At 38.2% G+C, this 21,386-nt stretch overlaps 1 protein-coding gene across 1 annotated transcript in view; it reads right to left on the reverse strand.

The window, feature by feature from the left end:
- RPS6KA5 (ribosomal protein S6 kinase, 90kDa, polypeptide 5) overlaps positions 1–21,386 on the reverse strand; it is a 73,692-nt gene that overhangs the window by 15,856 nt on the left and 36,450 nt on the right. The window contains exons 6-11 of the mRNA XM_008570127.1: positions 10,909–11,059; positions 7,441–7,602; positions 5,903–6,028; positions 5,367–5,500; positions 4,590–4,683; positions 646–816 (exon numbers count right to left, since the gene is read on the reverse strand). Of these exons, the coding sequence (XP_008568349.1) occupies positions 646–816; positions 4,590–4,683; positions 5,367–5,500; positions 5,903–6,028; positions 7,441–7,602; positions 10,909–11,059 (838 nt within the window). The remainder of the gene's footprint in view (positions 1–645; positions 817–4,589; positions 4,684–5,366; positions 5,501–5,902; positions 6,029–7,440; positions 7,603–10,908; positions 11,060–21,386) is intronic.

Consider the following 21,386-nt stretch of genomic DNA (forward strand, 5'->3'; position numbering starts at 1 on the left):
ATTGATTTGATCACAAATGTGAAAAATAAGCTTCCAAAATACATCATTAAAAAAACCCCTCTAAAATGGAACACATATAGAAGGGATATTATTATCTGCTACAAAAATTTCTATTGCTGTTTTTAATCCACAACTGTTGCATAAAGTATTTCTTCCATAAAAGGCTCTCACACTTACAAATATAACCTCAAGACGATCCTCTGGCAAAAAAAAAAAAAATTAACAAAAAAGAGACGAATTGATTTTAAACTGCAACAGAAAAACAAATTTTTAAGTAGTGCATCTATTTAACAGCCCTGAAAGTAAAGAAAAAAAAAAAAAAAACCACCTCATACATACGAGGTACTTCAAAAAGTTCATGGAAAGACTCGTAAAATTCTTTTAATTCTATTTTTCCATGAACTTTTTGAAGTACCTCGTATGTATGAGGTGGTTTTTTTTTTTTTTTTCTTTACTTTCAGGGCTGTTAAAAAAAAAAAAAAAAACCACCTCATACATACGAGGTACTTCAAAAAGTTCATGGAAAGACTCGTAAAATTCTTTTAATTCTATTTTTCCATGAACTTTTTGAAGTACCCTCATATTGGGGGGATATTTAATAATGATGCTAGATTGAAATACATAAGAGATCACATTATTTTATACCTCAGGTTTCAAATCTCTATGCACCACTCCAACATCATGCATGTGGCTTACGGCTGAAACAAGCTTCCGCATGATGTAGCTGGCTTCGGTCTCACTGAAGTGTTTCTTTTTCTTAATGCGTTCAAACAGCTCTCCTCCGTTTAGAAGTTCCATTACTAGGAATGTGTGAAGCTAGAAAAGAAAAAGAATAATGTGGGGGGTCTTAATAAAGAGGAGTAGAAGTCTATTAACATATAAAACATTTACTATTACCTATCCCAATAAACTTAAATAATCTCTCATTAAAATAATCAACAGCAATCCTTGTATTTTAGATGAAAGAATTGAAGGATAATGTGGCTTTTTTAGAATTCTACTTTGGTAATGGAAAATTTCAAGCATTGCAGTGAAATCTTTATATATCCTTTCCTTGACTAATTCTTTCATTTGAATTCCACTCCAACCTTCTCTATCAAGTTTACACTTCTTTCTTTTTAAAGTGTGACCTAGTGCTGACAACAATGTGCAATCATCTACTTTAAATAATATAGAAGATTACAAGTACAGGCAATGCAAGGCCTGGCACACCCATTTAATGGCAAATTTACCTTTTAAAAAAGGTATTGTTTGACAAAATCACTTTGAACCTCCCATTAGGGCTCAGCAGATTAGTTTTAGGGTTCCTGTTAATACTTACCACAAATACAAATCACTGTGGCTTTTTAAAAAAATAATTGCTTTTGATCCCAATGGCATTATATTAGTTACTTTAAAAGTTATATATTTACTATACTTTGCATAAATTTCCATAAACAAAATAACAGAGGAGCTACTAAAAAGCAAACAACTTATATCAGCTCTCAAATGAATACAAAAAGTCTAGAAAAAGATATGGTGATATTCAGATTCAGGTGTTATGCATTATAACAATGTCACTCAACAAACAATACATTTCCTTTTGAATTAGCAAAACTCAGAAAAATTGCTTGATAAAAAAGACAATTATAAGGACATTATCCTGAACATATTGGACAAATTGTAAAAGGTGAACAACCCTTCTAATAAGAAAAATGTTACCAGGCTACTAGAAATCAAGCTAATTTGAGTTTCTACATCAGACAAATAAAGTCAGGGTTGAAGATCTGCTACAAGTATAGGCCGCTGAGCTTTTAAAAAAATGGAAGGCAATACTGACAGCAGTTCAAAAGATAGGTTTAGAGTCAAACCAGTTCTAGTACTTACTTATGATTCTGGGGATGTTACTTTACCTCTATGAACTTTAGGTCCTTTATCAATAAAATGTAGATAACAATGAGAAAATGAATGTGTGTTAGCTTGAATATTGTCTATGTCCTCATCTCCAGAACCCGTGGTTGTTACCTTACATGGAAAAAGGGACTTTGCAGATGTGATTAAGAATCTTCAGATGGAAAGATTATCCTGATTATCCATCACAGTCAGTAGTATGAGAAGGAACTATGGAAGCAAGAGATTAGAGTGCTGAATGGGAGGTTTCAAGCCAAGGAATGTGGATAGTCTCTAAAAGCTAAAAAAGGCAAGTAGACAAATTGTCCATTACAGCCTACAGAAGGAATCAGCCTTGCCAATGCCTTGACTTTAAACCAGTGAGACTGATTTTGGACTTCTGACCTACCATACTGTAAGGCGATAAATTTGTATTATAAGTTTGTGGTGATTTGTTGCAGCAGCAATAAGAAACTCATAGAGTACATAAAGCACAGATCATGGTATACAAAATGAACTATACTACCACAGAGTCAAAGGCTGAAGACTCACCCCCTGTCAATTTCACTCATTAGTTGAAGACTGTGAATATGGGATTGATCTAGGCAACTGTGTCACCATCTTGAGAAAAATCCAAGGTATATTTCAATAACTACATATTAGAATGATAAAATATTTACACTAGTATGTATAGGATTATATCAGGAGAATATTTATATTCTAGTAACTACTGAATATAAAAATAGCAAATAACCAAGTTAACTTGTGACCTAAATAAAAACCCAGAGATGTGGTGCCTGAGATCTGACATTAGTCTGAAGGTTAGAGATCAAACATCTTGTTTGGGATGTAACTAGAGGTGTAGCTGCAAAACCACAGAGGGAGACATGTAAGGTCATCCATCAATTCCTTGACCGCCATGTGAATTTCCTCCATACCACGGACAGGGGACTCACTACCTACACTAGAGTTGAGCAGCTCGATGAGATGGATGCAGTAGCAGAGCAGGGGAAGCAGTTCCTCGGAGTTCTTGCTTCAAAGGTGTTCCTTTGCCATGTGAATTTCCTCCATACCACGGACAGGGGACTCACTACCTACACTAGAGTTGAGCAGCTCGATGAGACGGATGCAGTAGCAGAGCAGGGGAAGCAGTTCCTCGGAGTTCTTGCTTCAAAGGTGTTCCTTTCCTGACTATGAGAACCAAAGAGCAAGTGGAGGATGATGCCATTTTTGGATGCTCACTACCTGATGGGAAAATCAGCCTGTTTCTATCTTCTCTGAGGCAACAGAGCAAAGTAATTAAAAGCTGCTGGGCTCTGAAAGTGGACTGCTTGGGTTCAGATCCCAGCCTCACCAATTACAAAGTGTGAGACCCTGTTACTTCACTTCTGTGAGTTTCTGTGGAATGTAACATTCCAGGCCATAGTTCGTTGGGAGACTTCACTGTGGTAGAGACTTGGGCCCCAGCTATCCTAGGTCATGGATGTTACGGCAGCACAATGAAGAGAGCCCAGTACTGGAGACCAGCTTCTCTCTACTAGATTTTCACCACCTTGCTGTGTGATCTTGAACAAGTCTCATGACCCTTTGGAATCTCAGTTTCTTCACCGGAAAATTTAGGACAAGTCACATTCAGGATTGGTTTTAGCTCTTAAGCCTCCAAGTTGTCTTGAGTAGGACTGTGTCATCCTACCCAGTCTCGGGGAAAGAATACTGTAATGGAGCGATTTCTGTCATGGGAGGCAGCAGTGGGAAGACTGAGAGGAGATGTGGACCTTACCCAATGGCGTTCCTCCGAAGTCCCAAGTGACATGTATCTGTGGCAGATTCTTGTTAGAAAGCAGGACTGGAAGTAGAAGAGGGGGCAGCATGATCTGGCCTGGGGTCTGAGCAGAATTTGCCAAGTGAAACAAGAAGATAAAAGGGAATATCTTTTTTTTTTTTAAAAGATGACCGGTAAGGGGATCTTAACCCTTGACTTGGTGTTGTCAGCCCCATGCTCAGCCAGTGAGCGAACCGGCCATCCCTATATGGGATCCGAACCCGGGGCCTTGGTGCCATCAGCACCGCACTCTCCCGAGTGAGCCACTGGGCCGGCCCTACAGCAAATTTAATTTAAACCTCATTTGGCTTTATTGTGATTCTACAGTCGGGAAACACTTCATACTATAAAATAGAATAAGTGTTCCAATGAACCAAGCAGAGGCGGTTGGGATCCGAACCCGGGGCCTTGGTGTTATCAGCACCGCACTCTCCCGAGTGAGCCACGGGCCGGCCCTAAAAGGGAATATCTTTGCCCTTCTTTTTCCTATTTGTCCTTTAGCTTGCAGTACTTAGGCCTAAGCCTAAGTTCCACTCTAGAAGTGAAAGGAAAGTTGAAGGCTCAAAATTAGTGAGTACTGAGAGGTATGTGGTGACTAAGCTATGGTGGGTAGCAGCTGTATTGGCAATAAGCACACTGCACTACTGCCAGTGTCATTGAGCTTCTGCCTCTCTGTCCTCCACGTCATATGTGGCAACTGCTGTGTGAAAAAAGCAGAAGTGAAAGGATGAACTGATTTGGGGGTGGGTCAGAATGTATATGGGGGGACGTTCTTTGCCCTTTCTGGTAGCTGGGTGATGTCCATATCCCTGACTCTGACCCAGCAGCACCAACAAAACTGGTGATAGGTAGAAGCTTGCATGGGAATAAGTACACACAGAAAAAAAATGTGGAATACCTGATCATGAAAAATTTCGTGCAACTTCACGATATTGGGGTGTCCTTCACAGAGTTTCAGAGCTGTTATTTCTTTCTGAGTATTGGCTTCCATCCTGCATGATCAAACCGTTAGTGTCTACATGTCTCTCCAGGCAAGTTTTTATGTTAGAACTTCCCCAACCCTAATTTTGTTTTTATTTGCAGTGCATTCAGAATTCACATGTCAAAGTACCAGAATGAGATTTCCATGAAAGCAATGAGTCATACCACCCACCAGAAAAAGTAATATATTATTCTGGAGAAATTTATTATTTCTGAGTCAGAAAAGAGCTTGTCATATGAAGAAATGGATGCTCTACTTGCCTGACAATTTGGTAATAAGAATATACAATTGTGAAGGTAATAATCAATTATCAAAACAACTAGTTAGCTCTCGAAGCTACCAGTAGCTTGCTAAATACTTTCAGAGAAAAGTATTTCAAATATACAACTAATAGTAATGGCAATAGCTGCTGAAATCACTAAGCAAGTCTGATTAAACACATAACGCCACAAGGACGTTTCCCCATAATGAGCTCAAAAGCATATCAGACTACAATTTATATCTGAAATTGATTATCAGAAAATATCTATTAGAGCTAGAATTATAATGGACCATCTGATGAGCCAAGTGGTTAGACCCATGGGTAAAAAGCCTTACAATATACTGTTGATTTTCTTTTAAATAAATATCTCAATTGACAGAATTTATAAACTAGTATGAATACATAAGACAGACTATTAAAAATGGTTATACCTTTTGCTGATTATTTTGACTGCAAATGCTTGGTTACTTTTCTTGTGTATGCACTTTCGACAAATTGAAAAACTTCCTTCTCCCAATGGTTTGTCCTTCAGATCTAGGTCATAGTGTTGATAGAATGGAGAATCCTGATAAGAAATCAACATTGTTAACTTAAGAAAATGTTAGTAATACACAAGGGGTAAATAAAATTGTAGAGTAATATAAAATTATTAATATTAATAAATATGAATGGAATACATTTATAATCTAAAATTCAGCTTGCTTTAGCTCATTTCTATTTTCATCTATATCATTTATTTAGGATACATAATTCTCTATCACTGTAAAAAGGAGCTCATTGAAATTGATGCTAATAATTCTCTAGGGCAGATATTGCTATTTCCATTCATTCATTTTTTGAAATTGCACTTTATTCAAATAGTAACTCTATTAACTAATTTACTGGACTTGAGAACATTAATTAGTGTTGGTATTTAAACACTCATGCAAAGCACAAATATATCATTTAAGTAAACACTTCTCTATACCTTCATCATTGCACTCCTGGCAACATTTGTCACTCCAGGACGTTCAACTCCCATGTGAAACTGAAGAGGATCTATGACAGCTGCATTACGCTTAAATAGTATAGAAGGAGCAACAAAGGAATAGCCCTAAAAAAGAAAAGGAAAGGTAAAGAACAAAAACTTGCAATTTTCCAGTTTAGCATAAGCTAGATTGTGATAATTTTTTTCTTAGAAAAACACTCAAATATTTGTTGAGATAAATCTAATCTTATTTTATTTGCAATCCAAAATGCAAACTTATTTCAAATCAACAGAAAAATGCTTTTCAGAAGAATATAATGCCATCTTCTGGTAGAATTAAACCAATTCAAAATAAATGTGGAACAGACTTCTTCCCTATTCCACCCCCAAAATCTGACTCATAGCTGCAAATCTCTTGCATTGCTGATAAATAAAATTTCACTTACAATCACAACTTGTCTCAAAAACAATATAGTCAAGGTATTAATAAGCAAAGTGGTCCAAGTGCCATTGTTTTTCAAACTAGAAAAATAGCAAGTTTCATTAAAGTTAGTTTCTAATTCAGCAATTATTTGACTCATTCTTTTACTCCAGAATAATTAAATTCAAAATTGAGTTTTGGAAGGAAAAATTTAATGGTGGAATGATGTGCTGAGCCAAACGTGCTTTGATGAATGATTAATCCGTTTAAGCTAGAACATTTAATAGTTCATCAACATTTAAAAAAAATCTACTAAGTACCCAGTCATGTGCTAGACAGTAATATGGAATGAGTAAGAGACATAATCTGGAGGGCAGATTAAACCATACTAAAAGTATACTCATAGGAGTCAAAGAAGTAAAGCTGTGATGCTATTTAATCGAGTATTTTATCTTACATCTGATAAAGTTCCTTTTCTTTTTTTTTTTTTTTTGTCTTTTTCTGTGTCCGGCAACGGATCGCAACCCTCAGTGTCGCCCCCGTACTGGACCGGGACCGGCAACGGGATCGCAACCCTCGGTGTTGCTCCCGCGCCTTGCTCAGCCAGTGAGCAGGAACCGGTCTGTATGTGGGATCCGAACCCTCGGCAGGAGCGCCGCCGCGCTTCCCAAGCGGCGCACTATCGCAGTGCGCCACCGGGCCGGCCCTAAAGTTCCTTTTCTAACTATAAAATCTTTTTAGAATCTTTTAAGAGTTGGAAATAAAATTATTCACTGAAGACAAAAAATCAGGTAACATTGTTTATAAATAAAGAATATTTTATATAAATAGAGGTAAAACATTGTTGTATTTCTATAAAAGAGCCAAAACAAAAATAATATTTCAAGTATAAAATTAATACTTCCTTATATCAAAAATACACATAAACAATATCTGCTATTTAGCAAACCATAAACTTATGTTAACAATATGCAATATCTCCGCTTTTAATAATTTTGAAGAGATCAGAGAATCCTGTTTTTAAGGTGTTAACAAAACTACCTTAATATAGGAAATTGAAGTCTTTTCTTCCAAAGCACATATGGCCAATGTACACGTGCACACTTTGGTAGATTACCTGAAACAGCCTCTCACAGCTCTGGGGCAGGGCTGCAGGAGAATAGGTGGGATCCATTTCTGTGAACTCTTCTGCAAAGTTACTCACATCTAATTCATCTCTAATGACTGGCTTAAATGGTGCAGGTACTTTTTTGGCTGCTAAATCATCCCAATTCATTTTCTAAAGAAGAGAAAGAATAACAAAGGTAGAATAGGATTTTAATTAATAGGGAAAGAGGCTAAAAATAAGGGCACATATTTCAAACCAATGATTAAAAATATTGTCTTTCTAAACAAGAGCACATTTTCTGATGATAACTTATAGCTCCAGCCAACGTTTTTGAAAGATGACACTACTTTCCATCACTGTGGAGTCTCATAGTGTCCTCCGGGGGGCACCAAGACACCCTAGTTTACCTTTAGAGATTATAGAAAAATAATTTGTCCTTTGCCTCTTGAGAAAGTGTTAAACCAAAATGAAAACAAACAAAAAACCCCACATAAAACAGTAACAACAAAAAAAGCCAGTAAAGGGCCGGCCTGGTGGTGCACTGCTACAGTGCGCCGCTTGTGAGCGGGGCAGCGCTCCCGCTGAGGGTTTGGATCCCACATACAGACCGGTTCCCGCTCACTGGCTGAGCAAGGTGCGGGTGCGACACCAGGGGTTGCGATCCCGTTGCCGGTCCCAGTCCGGTGCGGGCGCGACACTGAGGGTTGCGATCCGTTGCCGGACATGAAAAAAGACAAAAAGGAAAAAAAAAAAAAGCCAGTAAAAGGCTTCAAAATGCTATGATATGAATATTAACTCTAAAGAAATATTCCTCTTTTCTAGAGGTAGGGTTACTTAGCTCTCCCCCAGTACTTGATTTTCTTCCTGTTCATCTGGACAGATTAGAAAATAAACTCACTTCAAATCATGCATTTGCTTATGTCTTCAAGTTTAAATGATACTATCATACTGATGTAATCACTCTTTTATCATTCAATTGTATTCAAGCATTTTAAACACTGCCTCTCATTTCCCCAATAAGATAATCCAAGCCCCATTTCCACCCATGTGAGACACTTAGTGTCTGAGTAACAGATATGCTTTATAATTATTCAAATCCAACCCTCTGCTGTTTTTTAATTCTCCTTCTGTTACTTAAAACAACCTCAGATAATACTCATTGAATTGAATCCTACAGATCTCCTATTACCATATTTCCTCAAATCTAAGATGTCATTGATAGTAAGATACACCGTTATTTTACATACCATTAAGAAAGAAAAAAGCATTACCAATTAGAACAGTAAGATGACATCCACTGTAAGATGTGTAATGATTTCAGTGATGGTAAAAGGTGAAAACCTCCACTTCTTGGTTGATGAAATTCAGCAAGTTTAATCAACTACCATAAAATGTTTTTATTATGCTCCTTTGTAGAAGCAATGAAAACAAAATCATTTAATTACGGATCTTCAGATTTTTCAGCTAGAATGGGTTGTAGTGATCATTTCATTCATCTTCTTTATTTGATCCAGACAGAAACTCAAGTCCAGAAATAAGAACTAAACTTCTCACTTTTTTTTTTTTTCTTTTTTTGGTGGAGGAATCATAATTTGAATACAGTCTCTTGACTTTCTACTTAGTGTTCTTTCTTCTGTGTGGCTATAATATTTTCCATTACAAGCATATGATTTGTGCTTGGCTATTGTACATACATTAAGAGAAACTTCTAGAGTAAAGGGGTAATTTAAAGAAATATTTTGTTGGTAGAAGGAGGTTTAATGTTTAGAAAATTTAATGCTATTACGATCCTTCCCACTCCTGCTCCATTTACGGAGAAAAAGACCAATTAGGTCTTAACAAGTAGAATTCCAGACTTTCTGAAAGTGTCCTTATCTTTAAAAAGTCAAAGCAATTAAGTAATCTAAAATTACTATTCCAAGCTATCAAAAAGAGAAATTTCTCTAATGTGAATGACATAGTGCAATATTCACAAATACAGGGGACAATGGAGAAAAAGATTACTAGAGAATATGATTGGGTGTATTTTGCTTGAACAGTTTCTTGAATTTTATCTGATTGTTAATTTTTAAGCCAAACTTTTAAACAAGATATTTGAAATAGTTTTTCAAATAGTAATTTTCCCAAGCCATATGAATATGAAATGCACATACTGAGAAGTTAATTTTATTCTAAATGTATTTACTATGTTTACTAAACTATTGTAAGCTGTGCAGTAATATCTTAAAAAATTGTTACACTGAGAGACTGAAATAAATATGCCCTTTTTTGAGCACAGAAGTGTGGGAAATGATTCTTATTTTCAATCAATATTTGTTTTTCTATACGTAAAAAACAATAAATAATAACATGAAAATCTACTTGACAGAAGAGTTTTTTCTTCATTTTGGTATGCTCTTCTCATTTCTTTTGGTGATGATAATGTAAAAGTGTAGTTGCAGAATAAAAAAACCCAAAAACCCAGAAGGTCCCTTCAGGCCATAGATATTTAGGTCATGCTTGTTGATATGATGAAAATTTTTAAAAGGCATATGCTCAGAGTTTTAGAAATCAAGGTCTTGGCATCCCAGGTTTGACCATTTAGACTGAAACAACTAGTCAACTTGGTCAATATAACTTTTTTTCAGTTATTTAATATTTTGGTGTTTTTGGACTAAGTTGAGCAGACTAAATTGAACAGATATGTTACTGCTCTGTAGAATGGGTCTCATTAGGCTTTTCAGAATAAGAAAAGCACTATCGGGCCAGCCCGGTGGCGCACTGGAGAGTGCGCTGCTTGGGAGTGCGGTGGCGCTCCCGCCGAGGGTTCGGATCCCATGTGGAGACCGGTTCCCGCTCACTGGCTGAGCGTGGTGTGGGTGCAACACCGAGGGTTGCGATCCTGTTGCCGGTCCCCGGTATGGGTGCGACACCAAGGGTTGTGATCCCGTTACCGGTCAGTAAAAAAGACAAAAAGGAAAAAAAAAAAAAAAAAGAAAAGCACTATCACAAGGACAAAGAAAATAAATGAATAACTCTCTATATGTCATAGATAAATGAGAAATAGGTAGATTTCAAATTTTCTAAGATTTTTCTCTGGGAAAAGAGAAAGAAGAGATGAAATCACTATCTAAAAGGTGGAACACAGTGGCAGTAACAGCTCATGAACTGAGAGAGAAGTAAAAAAATATCATAAAAGTCTCCTTAGCCCATATGCCTAAATCACAAGATCATAACTGGAAGCCACTACTCAGAAACTCTAACCAATTAGTATGTAGAAAACTGAATGCTATTATGACCTTTCCCACTCCGAAAAAGACCATATAGGTCGATATGAGTAGAATTCAGGTCTTTCCTAAAAGGGTCCCTTGTTCCCTTAATAAAAAATAGAGGGAAAATGACCCCAACAGGGACTGTGTTCACCAATTTCACCAAGAATGCCGAGCACCCAGAAAATAGCAGGGGGTATAAACCATCTATCTGTTCAATAAATTTCACCTGAAAGAAGAGATGTTCTTTGATTTCATCTGCATCACGTGGACCACATCCCAATCTCTTCTTGGGATCTTTCATCAAAAGATGCTGAATTAGGTCTTTGGCTAAAGCACTCATTTCCTGGGGATATGGAGGCTCACTTTTTAATATTCTCCTGTAGGTAGATAAGACTTGCTGTTAAAACAACCAGAGGATGAAATTATGGTGACAGTATTTTTAGCAAAAACAAATTCAGTGAAACACACTTTGAAATTAAACTACATTTGAAAGAGATAAAATATTTAAAATGAGTCGATAATACTTCAATAAAGTTGAAAAATATTTAAAAAGAGATACTATGACATCAAATTTCTGAAACTCAAATGAACAAAAGCAAAAATAATAAATCATTTTTCAGTACACATCAATCCTAGTGGGAGACTACCATCCAAATATTTCACTGGAGGTTGGGGGAAGCTTGGGGCTAGATTAGACCTCCCAAACATAGACTAGTCTCTACAGTTAAAGACTTCACAACATAAACAACTCTTAACAAATTCAGGTAAGTGAATTCAGCACTTAGATTTTAAAGGACTAAAGGGCCATGAAAAACGATTATACTGTACAATGTTGAATATACTAATCATCCTGATTTGAGCATCACATATTATACACAGGTATTGATATTCAACTCTGTACCCCACAGATATATATATATAATCAACTATGTTTCAATAAAAAAAGACAGATAATTTAATGAGAGAGAAATAATGAAGGGATTGATTGAAATTAAGAACCTTAACATAGTATACATAAACGGTTGCTCCATTATTGCAAAAAGATCTCCTATTGTACATTAAAATAACAGTATGGAACAAAAGCAGATAATAAATGTGGAAGAGACAGTATAGTGTGTTGAGTAAGAACATAAGCTTTGGGGCCAAGCTGAGTTCAATGCTGACTTGGCTGCTTCTTGACTGTGAAGTTGAGACAGTTAACCTCTTTGTATCACCATTTCCTCACCTGTAAAATGGGGATGACAACAGTATCCATCTAACTGTATCCATTATGATGCTTAAATTGTTAAGATGTGTGGAGTGTTAAACATAGCACCTGGCATGTAGCAAATGCTTGATAAATGTGAGCTACTAACTGTTATACTCCCTCATTCTGAGGCAACCACAAAGAAAACAGGCACAGAAGCTGTATCAAGTAGCCACTGTGAATCAGTGAAATGATAATGGAACTGTAATTTTTAACAACAACAACAACAACAACAAAAATACAGCAGTTGTTGTTTAATCTCAAAGCTGACCCTACTTCTAGCTCTCCATTCTGGGAGCCAAAGAAAACATTGGTAGAATAAGAAATAAGCAATACCCTCTCTTCTTTTTCATTCTTTGATATTCTCTCATTGCTCACTGCTTGTTAGTTTCCATCATTACAAACTGAAGGAGAGATAATCTTCTTCTCAGATCAGGCACAAGCATATCTGAGAGAGAAACTGTTTCTTGGGGAAAAATAAACATAGCCTTTCCCATTTTCTCCACCTTTACTGTACTTTTTGCGGAAAGAATTCTTTGCATAAAGGATCAGGGCATTATAGATTAACGCGCTGTTGGTGACATTTGCTTTTGCAGAATCAGGGAAGAGAAATATGTGTGTGGGCTGACATAATCTTAGGATACTAACTCTCCACCATTTATTACTTCCTAAACATTAAGAACAATGCAATGAGTGTTGGAAGTCTACTCTATACAAGGCACTGAGAAAAGGAACAGCCAGTCTTGTGAAGACATACAAAGGAGAAATGTCCACCATAGTGGGTCCATCCTCAAAAGGAAGAGCACCTGAAAACAGGGATGGCTTCACCAAGATGCCAAGACTGGAAAGAGGAGCACAAGGAGACCTCGGGAACAAGTCGGGGGAGGTCATTCTGGGCACACAAACAACAGTACTGACATATAACCAAGGTGAGTGGCATGTGCTGTGGGCAGGGAGCTCAAACTTTAGACTCAGATGAAGCAGGGACCACATCAGGAAGAAACAGGAGAAATTTGAAGGAATTTCTGTTGAAAACAGTGCTAATGAGGGAGCATGCAGAACCACCAGTGATAGCCCCAATCCTTCCCTTTCCTGAGTGAGAATTTTACACCACAGTCAGCTGGAGTAGACTGTATCAGATGATGATGAAAGCCACACTCCACCGTGGAGAAGTGAAAGCAGGAGGCACACAGGAGACTCACTTAAGGAACAATCCTTAGGCCCCCATCATCTTGGTAAAGGGAATGGCACAGGTTTTCTTTAGCAGTGTGGAGTTTCTGGAGCCTTTTCCTGTCAGAAAACTACAGTTCCAGGAACAAAACCAGAAACTGGGTGTTGAGGTGGTGAGGAGAAAAGGATTACAAAAGGGTAAACCTATTCTTCATGGGAAGATGATCTCAGTTTTACCTTTTCCTTATACTGTTTCCTTGAAACATACTGGGCAAAGATAAATGTGACATGGTAGCTGTGTCAGGTTGTTGTGAAAGCTACTCCTGGAAGTGAGCTGCATCTGGACTGAGGTGTGAACAGGCACTTGGTCCTGAGGGTTTTTCTCATCCAGGACAACTTAAAAGACTTTCAGAAAATGCAAGCGTCTGTGTGTTCTCTCTTCTACCCAAAGGTGTATGTGAAGGTTAATTCTAGGTGTTAACTTGGTTAGATGAAGGAAAGCTGAGAAACCTGGTAAAGCTATCTTTTTAGGTGTATCTGTGAGAGTGTTTCCAGCAGAGATTAGTATGAGGGTCTGAGTGGCCTGGGTGGGAAAGACCCACCCTCAGTGTGGCTGGGAACCATCCAATCTGCTGGGTTTCCAGAGAGAACAAAAGACAGAGGAAAGAGGTGAAGCTCTCGATCTGCTGGAGCTGGGATATACTCTTCTCACCTGTCCGTGGACATCAGAGCTCAAGACTCTTCAGCTTTTGGGTTCCAGGACTTACACTAAGGACACCATCAGCTTCCCTGGTTTTGAGGCCTTTGGACGTGGACTGAGCCACGCTACCAGCATTCAGCTTAGAGACGGCCTATTGTGGGACTTTTCTTCTTAGTCCCATGAGCTGATTCCCCTAATAAATCCCTCTCATATAATTATAACATATCCTATTGATTCTGTCTCTCTGGAGAACCCTGATTGATACAGGTGTCTTTCTGGAGCCTTGGGAGATTTGCTCATGGACAGTTCTAAAAATACAATTGCTGTGTTAAGCTTCCCATGCTAGGGAGGTTCACACCTACCTGCTTGGTCTCATCACTCACAGCTCAGAGTGCCTTCTGTGGGCTGGGCAGCCAATGCCTAGGCAATTGGAAGGCCTCTGACAAAGATACATTTGATGTTGTTATTGGATACACTATGTATCCTATACTGTATCCTTCTATAAAGCTAAGTAAAACTGATGCAAGATTCCAGCCTATTGTGACATGTAAGTGTGAACATCAATCTGAACCCCAGACCACCGCTGGCCATACAGAATGGTACTGCAGAAGTAGGGATGAGGGTGAAGGGCTCCTGAGGGACAGTCATACTACTACAGTGTCCTACAACAAGAGCAGGGAGACACTTATCCAGTATTGCTGCCACTTCACCTCTTCCAATGTGCTTGATTTCTGAATTGGTAATAACCCACAGTATTTTTTCCTTGCTTCAAAATGTATCTGGGAAACTACAGAAAATAATTGCAATTAGGTGTGGCCCAAATAAATCTTAGAGACTTCTGTAAAATCAGAACAGGCTCTGAGTTGATATACCATCTTAAACACTTCATGTGTATGTTATTTAGTCTGTACAACGATCTTATCAAAAGATTATTATTATTATACCCTTACAGATGAGGAAAGATTCCTTTCAAAATAGCAAAAAATACAAATATTAATTAAACTTCAAAAATATACTATAGGGGCCGGCCCGGTGGCGCACTGCTACAGTGCGCCGCTTGGGAGCGCGGCGGCGCTCCCGCCGAGGGTTCGGATCCCACATACAGACCGGCCGCTCACTGGCTGAGCGAGGTGCGGGCGCAACACCGAGGGTTGCCGGTCCCAGTCCGGTATGGGCGCAACACAGAGGGTTGCGATCCGTTGCTGGTCACGAAAAAAGACAAAAAGGAAAAAAAAATATATATATACTTTAGAACATGAGTGACTTTAATATTTATTTTCAAGAATAGGGACATAACACAACTAAGAACATTCTGAAAAAGAAAACTGGTGGTGACTTGCCTAATGATGCATTAAAATGTATTATAAAACAAAATTGTAAAAGAGAGGTGCTAGCAAAATAAATCAATAGCCAAACCAAGGGAATAGAAGAAACATCTTGAAAAATACGCAGGCATATGAGCATATAAAAACTTGTATTATTTTTAAAAAGTGACCAGTCAACATAGGAAAAGCTGCATTGTTTAACAAATGTGTTGGGGAAACCAGCTATTTTGGAAATAAACAAGAGCAAGGCTCTTGCCTCATACCACACCAAATAAACTCCAAATGGATTGAGGAATTACATGTAAAAAACAAAATAAAATAAAATCAAAATCCATAACAATATAAAATTTCTTCTTACTCATAAATGTTAAGTTTTTGAAAGCCCCTGTGGTAAAAGAAATTCATGACTGATTCGCTTAAGAACTTACGGAACAAAGGGTAAGGACACAAGATTAAATTAAATCTATGATGGGAAAGGTACAGATAGATGGTTAGATAGGAAATAGGCAAGGATGGTAAAACATTCATGGTACAATCCAGGTAGTGAGTATGAGGGTGTCCACTATAACAAATATTTTAAAATTTTTGTAATAAAATGTTTTAGAAAAAGTGAACTTGTGAACCTTCATACATGTGTTTTGTATGTTCACTGAAAAAAAAAAACTGTCTCAATAAAAAAGTACCACTAACCTTTAAGGACAACAGCATCAGGAATAATGGACAATGCTCACTGCTTCACCCCACTAAGGTCTTTGCTCAAGTGTTACCCTTTTCAGAAGCGTTCTCTAGCCATCCTATCAAAAATAGCTATTTTTCCACACTCCCCTTGTCTGTTTTATTTTTCTTCATGGTATTTATAGCATATTTTATATTTGTTTACCTATTATTTATCTCTCCCAACTAAAACGTAAACTCTAAGGGACTAGGGACTCTGTTTTCCTCGCTGCTTTATGCCCAAGGCCTAGACCACTGCTTAGCACAGAGCAGGACCTCAATAAATATTCAGTGAATAAGTAAACGTCTAATTGTTTACCACTTACTATGTCTTGCTCACTCAGGATCTTTCTTCCTCACAATTTCAATGAAATGTCTGCAAATAACTTTTTCACTTTTTCACAGGTGGCATGCATTCTCATGGGTTGTTTGTTTATTTTGATTTGTTCTCCATTTAAAGTTCACAATCTTTCCAACCTTAATGTTGTTGACTCTCACTTCCTGGTTCCCATGTGGTCCCAGAATTATAGAATTATTTGTATGCCAGCCTGAGTTAGAAAGAACTTTCAGTAAACTTCACTTACTCTAAATATTTGTCCAACACTAGGGGAAAAGTTAAGCATATTATGGTGCCTCCACTCAACAATATGTTATACAGCAGTTACAAAATTATGTTTACCAAAAAATTTGCAATTATAGAGTGCTTATGATATAAATTTAAGCAAAAACTACAAATCATAAAATTATATTTCTAATATGAGCACATTATACAGGTAAAAAAAACAAATGAAATATATCAAAATATTAACAGTGTTTGTCTCTGGATGTTATTATTGACTTTTTACCTCTTATGCATGTTTTAAATGATAATGAACATTACCTGTAGAATAGGAATAATAAAATGAACTTCATTTACAAGATCACGGCTCCACAGACATGAGTACAAAGAATGACAACAAGGCAAGGGCATCTTGGCCCCGGATGTGTGGGCCCAGGTGGGTGCTGCTGAGGGTACTACCCACCACCTGGAAGGCATTCTCTTCCACCCCCTGCCCCAGCCCTTGCTGCAGGCTTGATCATGAATGCTTCCCTGACAACCGGTCCCCAAGGACCCACACCTCCTTTGTACTTCCACAGCATTCTTCTTACCACTCAAACCCTTGTCAAAACTCTCTGATATTAGAAACTTTCATGTATTTATTCCACATCTTCCCACACACTATATACATTTTCCTAGGACAAGAACTATTTATATTTCTCTTCTTCTACAGAAGTAAAAAGTTATTCAACAAATACTCCATTGATTAAAGAACTCATTCCCCTCTTGTCCGTGGGCCAGTACTTTGTAGTCCTTTATCTGAAATCAGTGTGTGCCAGACTAGGAACGAAACCAACAGCAAGGGAAGCATCACCCGTGAGACAGCATGAAGCAAGTTTCCAGGCACTTTGTACTTGGCCCCAGTCCAACCTCACAATAGCTCTGAGCCCTTATGCAAGGTACACCCCAGTTCTTCATCTGGAAAATAGCATACACTACTACCTATTTTTCAGGGTTGAAAGGATTCATAGATATGATGTGGGTGACCTTGTGGCACAGAGGCTGGCACACAGGGGTCCCCTGGTGAATGGTGTTCTTGGTGCTATTCCACAGGAGTGTACCTTCCTTAAGCCACGAGACTAGATACCCCTGAGGGTAGAGTCCCATGCCATCACTTCTCTTTGGGTGTTACTGAGTTCTTCCTTGGTCCACTTAATCTATGTTTCTGTAGGCCATAGCAGATGGGTCATTAAGAATAATAAAATGAGATGCTTTGGCTGATGCCCTTACCTGCTCTTGTGGCATCTGTAACTGCACTCAAAGTCTCACCCAATACTCCTGGGAGTCCCCAGGGCATGTCTTATGTGAGCTATTCATACTCTTCTGTACTCTCACCTAAAACATCCCCTTTCCCTCCTCCCCTCAGCATGCTAACTAGGTCTCCTACACCCACTGCCTGGGAAGCCATCTGAGAGGCAACCACACTCCTGCCACTACTTCTGGTGCTGAAGGAGAAAACCTCTGTTCCTTACAAAGTTAGGGAACCATGAGCTTACAAAGATTTTACTGAAAAGAGCTTTCTTCTTAACTTATAACATCTTCTTCGTAAAAGTGATAGATACTACCTAGAAATGCCCTTCCTCTCTCAATGGCTGAGGCTTCCTTACTGAACCAAGCTAGTCTGCCTGGGCTCCTCTCCCTCAGGGTATACTAGACTGGTTTATCAGACATGCTTGAACATGTCTTAATCTCAGAGATTGACACAGCTTAGGCTAAAGCTGGGATTTCATTGCACTTACTATGGCTTTTATTGGCAGACCTCTTCCCTGTCCCTCTTTCTTCCTTTTCTGTGACCCATACAATGCTCTAGAAACTTTTACTTCTCCACCCACTCCATTATCGCTATTAGAGTACATTTCCCTAACAGCAAGATAATATTGATGGGAGAGGATGGAAAGACTTTGGGGATTTCTTGGGACAAAGTGGCTGCTGTGACAATAAAACTAAGGTAGTATTTAGAGCCCAGAGCAGAGTGAAATGCAAGAATTCAAAGAGCTTACTAAAGGGAAAAGAGCCAGAGGCAGAGAGCAAGAGCCAGAGTACAGAGCCAAGATTATCATCCAAAAGGATGAGGCCCTCTTGGGGGAGGCCACGAAGAACCACAAGCACATAAGAAACAGCAGGTCACTCCAAAGACCAAAATAAATGACAGAGTTGTGAACACAGAAGGCCACCTTCTTTCATCCCCAGCCGTCTCCGGTATGTATGAGGCTAACCTTTTAGACTTCAGGTTGATGTGAGTAGTGGGGAACTGGCTGGGGTGGAAACAGAGGTGACAGCAATGTACCCACACTGGCAAATAATCCTGGAAACAACAAAAGGCCAGGTCTCAGGCGGGAGCAGTGAGAAATGATAACAGACTGATGGCATTTCTGATGGACCTTTTCTATGGTTGAAAGGATTATCCCTAGGCTTTATTCGGGGCTCTAAACACTCCGCCCCCTTCAGGAGTGACTCAGAGCAAGTAATTATACAGTATGATTCAACCCTAACCCCACATGTTGTGCAAGTGAAGCAGGAGTAAAAGGATCAAAAGGATGATGGAAGGAAAGAAGATACAAAGTTGAGGAATATGAGTGCCAAGCAAAGGGTCATTCACTCTGTTCCTCTCCTTGCTACACCCCTCCTGTTACTGGACTCTAGTCTAAAGCTGCTGCAATGCATCACGTAGAAGAATGCATACATGAATAATTATTGTGACAAATGTTAATAGATTTGGGGTAACTAGTCAAAAAACCCCAGGAAACACAGATATTGAAATAAATGAGGAAGAAGAGAAAAGAATGAGCAGCAAATTGAGAATCAAGGAGGCTTTACAAAATATGCCAGTAAAAGATTTTAGCATGAAGTCATAGGAAAATGAGAGCCAAAGGAAAAATAAATTTAATCTCTTCTTAAAATGGAGTAAAAAATATTGATACCTCTAATTATTCTATACATAACTCCAAAATCAAGACATTTATAAAAAGAAAATTTTAAAAAACACAAATGGACTACTTCAAGGTGTTAACTGACTAATCAACTGAATAAAATACAAACATACAACAGAAGTAATGTCTTGATTTTATATGCAGAAGAACATAGCAAGTCACACAAAATCAGTGTATTAAAATAATTACCTAAAGATAAAAACTCCATGGGAGGACAAATAATAAATTAATCACCTAGATCAGGGATTGACAATCTTTTTTGTGAAGTGTCCATGGTAGGCAGACCTCAAAAATTGTCCCCAATGACGACTGTGTTCTGTTATTCACAACCCCTTAAGTGTGGGTTGGACCTAGTGCCTTTTTTATAAGCAAAATTATATAGTAAAGATGACAGGATGTCACTTTCATGATTAGGTTACAAAACAGTCCATCTTCTAGCTGACTCTATTGCATTCCCAGCTCTCATGCTTTGAAGCAAGCTGCCATGTTAGACAGGCCCACATGGCAAGAAACTGAGGGTGGTATTTGGCTAACAGCCAGCAAGGAACTGAGGCCCTCAGTCCAACAACCCACAAGGAACTAAATCTTGCCAAGAACCACATGAGTTTGGAAGCAGATCCTTTCTCAGTTGAGCCTTGAGATAATCACAGTGCAGCCAACACTCTGACTGCAGCCTGTGAGAGACCCTGAAGAGAGGAGTTAGCCAACCTGTACCCAGATTCCTGATCCACAGAAACTCTAACATAAGGAATGTATGTTGTTTTTAAGTCACTAAGTTTTGGGGTAATTTGTTACTTGGCAATGGATAATGTAAAACAAATACAAAACAAGATGGTAAATACTTCAGACTTTGCAAGCTATTGAGATAGGTAGACCCCCACTTTTATAACATACCCAACTCACTTCTGTGAAACTGGTTGCTGTGTGAGAAGATAGATTGGTGAAGTTTAAGTGGTGTTTGAATTGCTTAAAAAATGCTATTGTTTAAAAATCACCCTTGGCTCTTTAGCCCCGCCTTGATGAAAGTTTAAAGCTAAATATTAGCCTGCACTTAGAGAAATATGAATTTTGTTTAATGTTCCCCACCCAAGCTGCCCCTGAGCGATTACAGGCTTGTTTCAGCTTCTGTTATCAGCTTGAGCTAGGCCTCCCCAAACCCTCTCCTTACACTAGGAGGGAATGTGTGTGACTATATGATAACTTTAAGTATGTAACTATATTATAATTTTAACTGTGTGACTAATGTAAAAATGTACCTTTTAAAAATCCCTCTAAACTTCAATTCAGGGCTGTTCCCTTCCGAGACTTTTCTTGAAGGGACGGTCGCCGGCCAGCCAATAAAACACCCTTTTAAATTCTCAGTTGGGTGTTCTGGTTCCTTTTCCGTGTGGCAGCCTCACAACACTATATGGTCTCTCTGTGTCAACTATTCAACTGTGCTGCTGTGGCACAAAAGCAGCCAGAAAAAAATATGCAAATGAATGAGCATGGCTGTGTTGTAATAAAACTTCATTGACAAACATCGAAATTTGAATTTCAAATAATTTTCACATCATGAAATACTATTCTTCTTTTGATTTTTTCAACCATTTAAGAATGTAAAAACCATTCTTAGCTCAGAGGCCACACAAAAGCAGAGAGCAGAATGGATTTGGCCTGTGGGCTATAGTTTGCTATAGATTCATGACCGAAAGAGTACTACTAACTAACTAGAAATCTGCTTAATACCATTACTTTGATAAACACTTAAGCCTTGATTTTTATAACATTATGCTTATAATAATACAATCAAACATTAATAAAGTATATTTTATTGGTGAAAAATGAAATATCAAATAAACATCTCTTGGTAAATATTTTCTATGTATCAAAGGCAGAGAAAGTGAGATAACCCTGTCAGAGATGACAGAATAGCTGCAAATAAAACTTCTTATTCAATGATCATGGTTTATAGAGCCCCAGGCAAGTCCAGGGCATTGACTGGGTGGATAGCTTCCCATGCTACAGTAACACACACCCAG

Source organism: Galeopterus variegatus, unplaced genomic scaffold, assembly GCF_000696425.1.
Source record: "Galeopterus variegatus unplaced genomic scaffold, G_variegatus-3.0.2 Scaffold571, whole genome shotgun sequence".
In the NCBI taxonomy this organism is placed as follows: domain Eukaryota; kingdom Metazoa; phylum Chordata; class Mammalia; order Dermoptera; family Cynocephalidae; genus Galeopterus; species Galeopterus variegatus.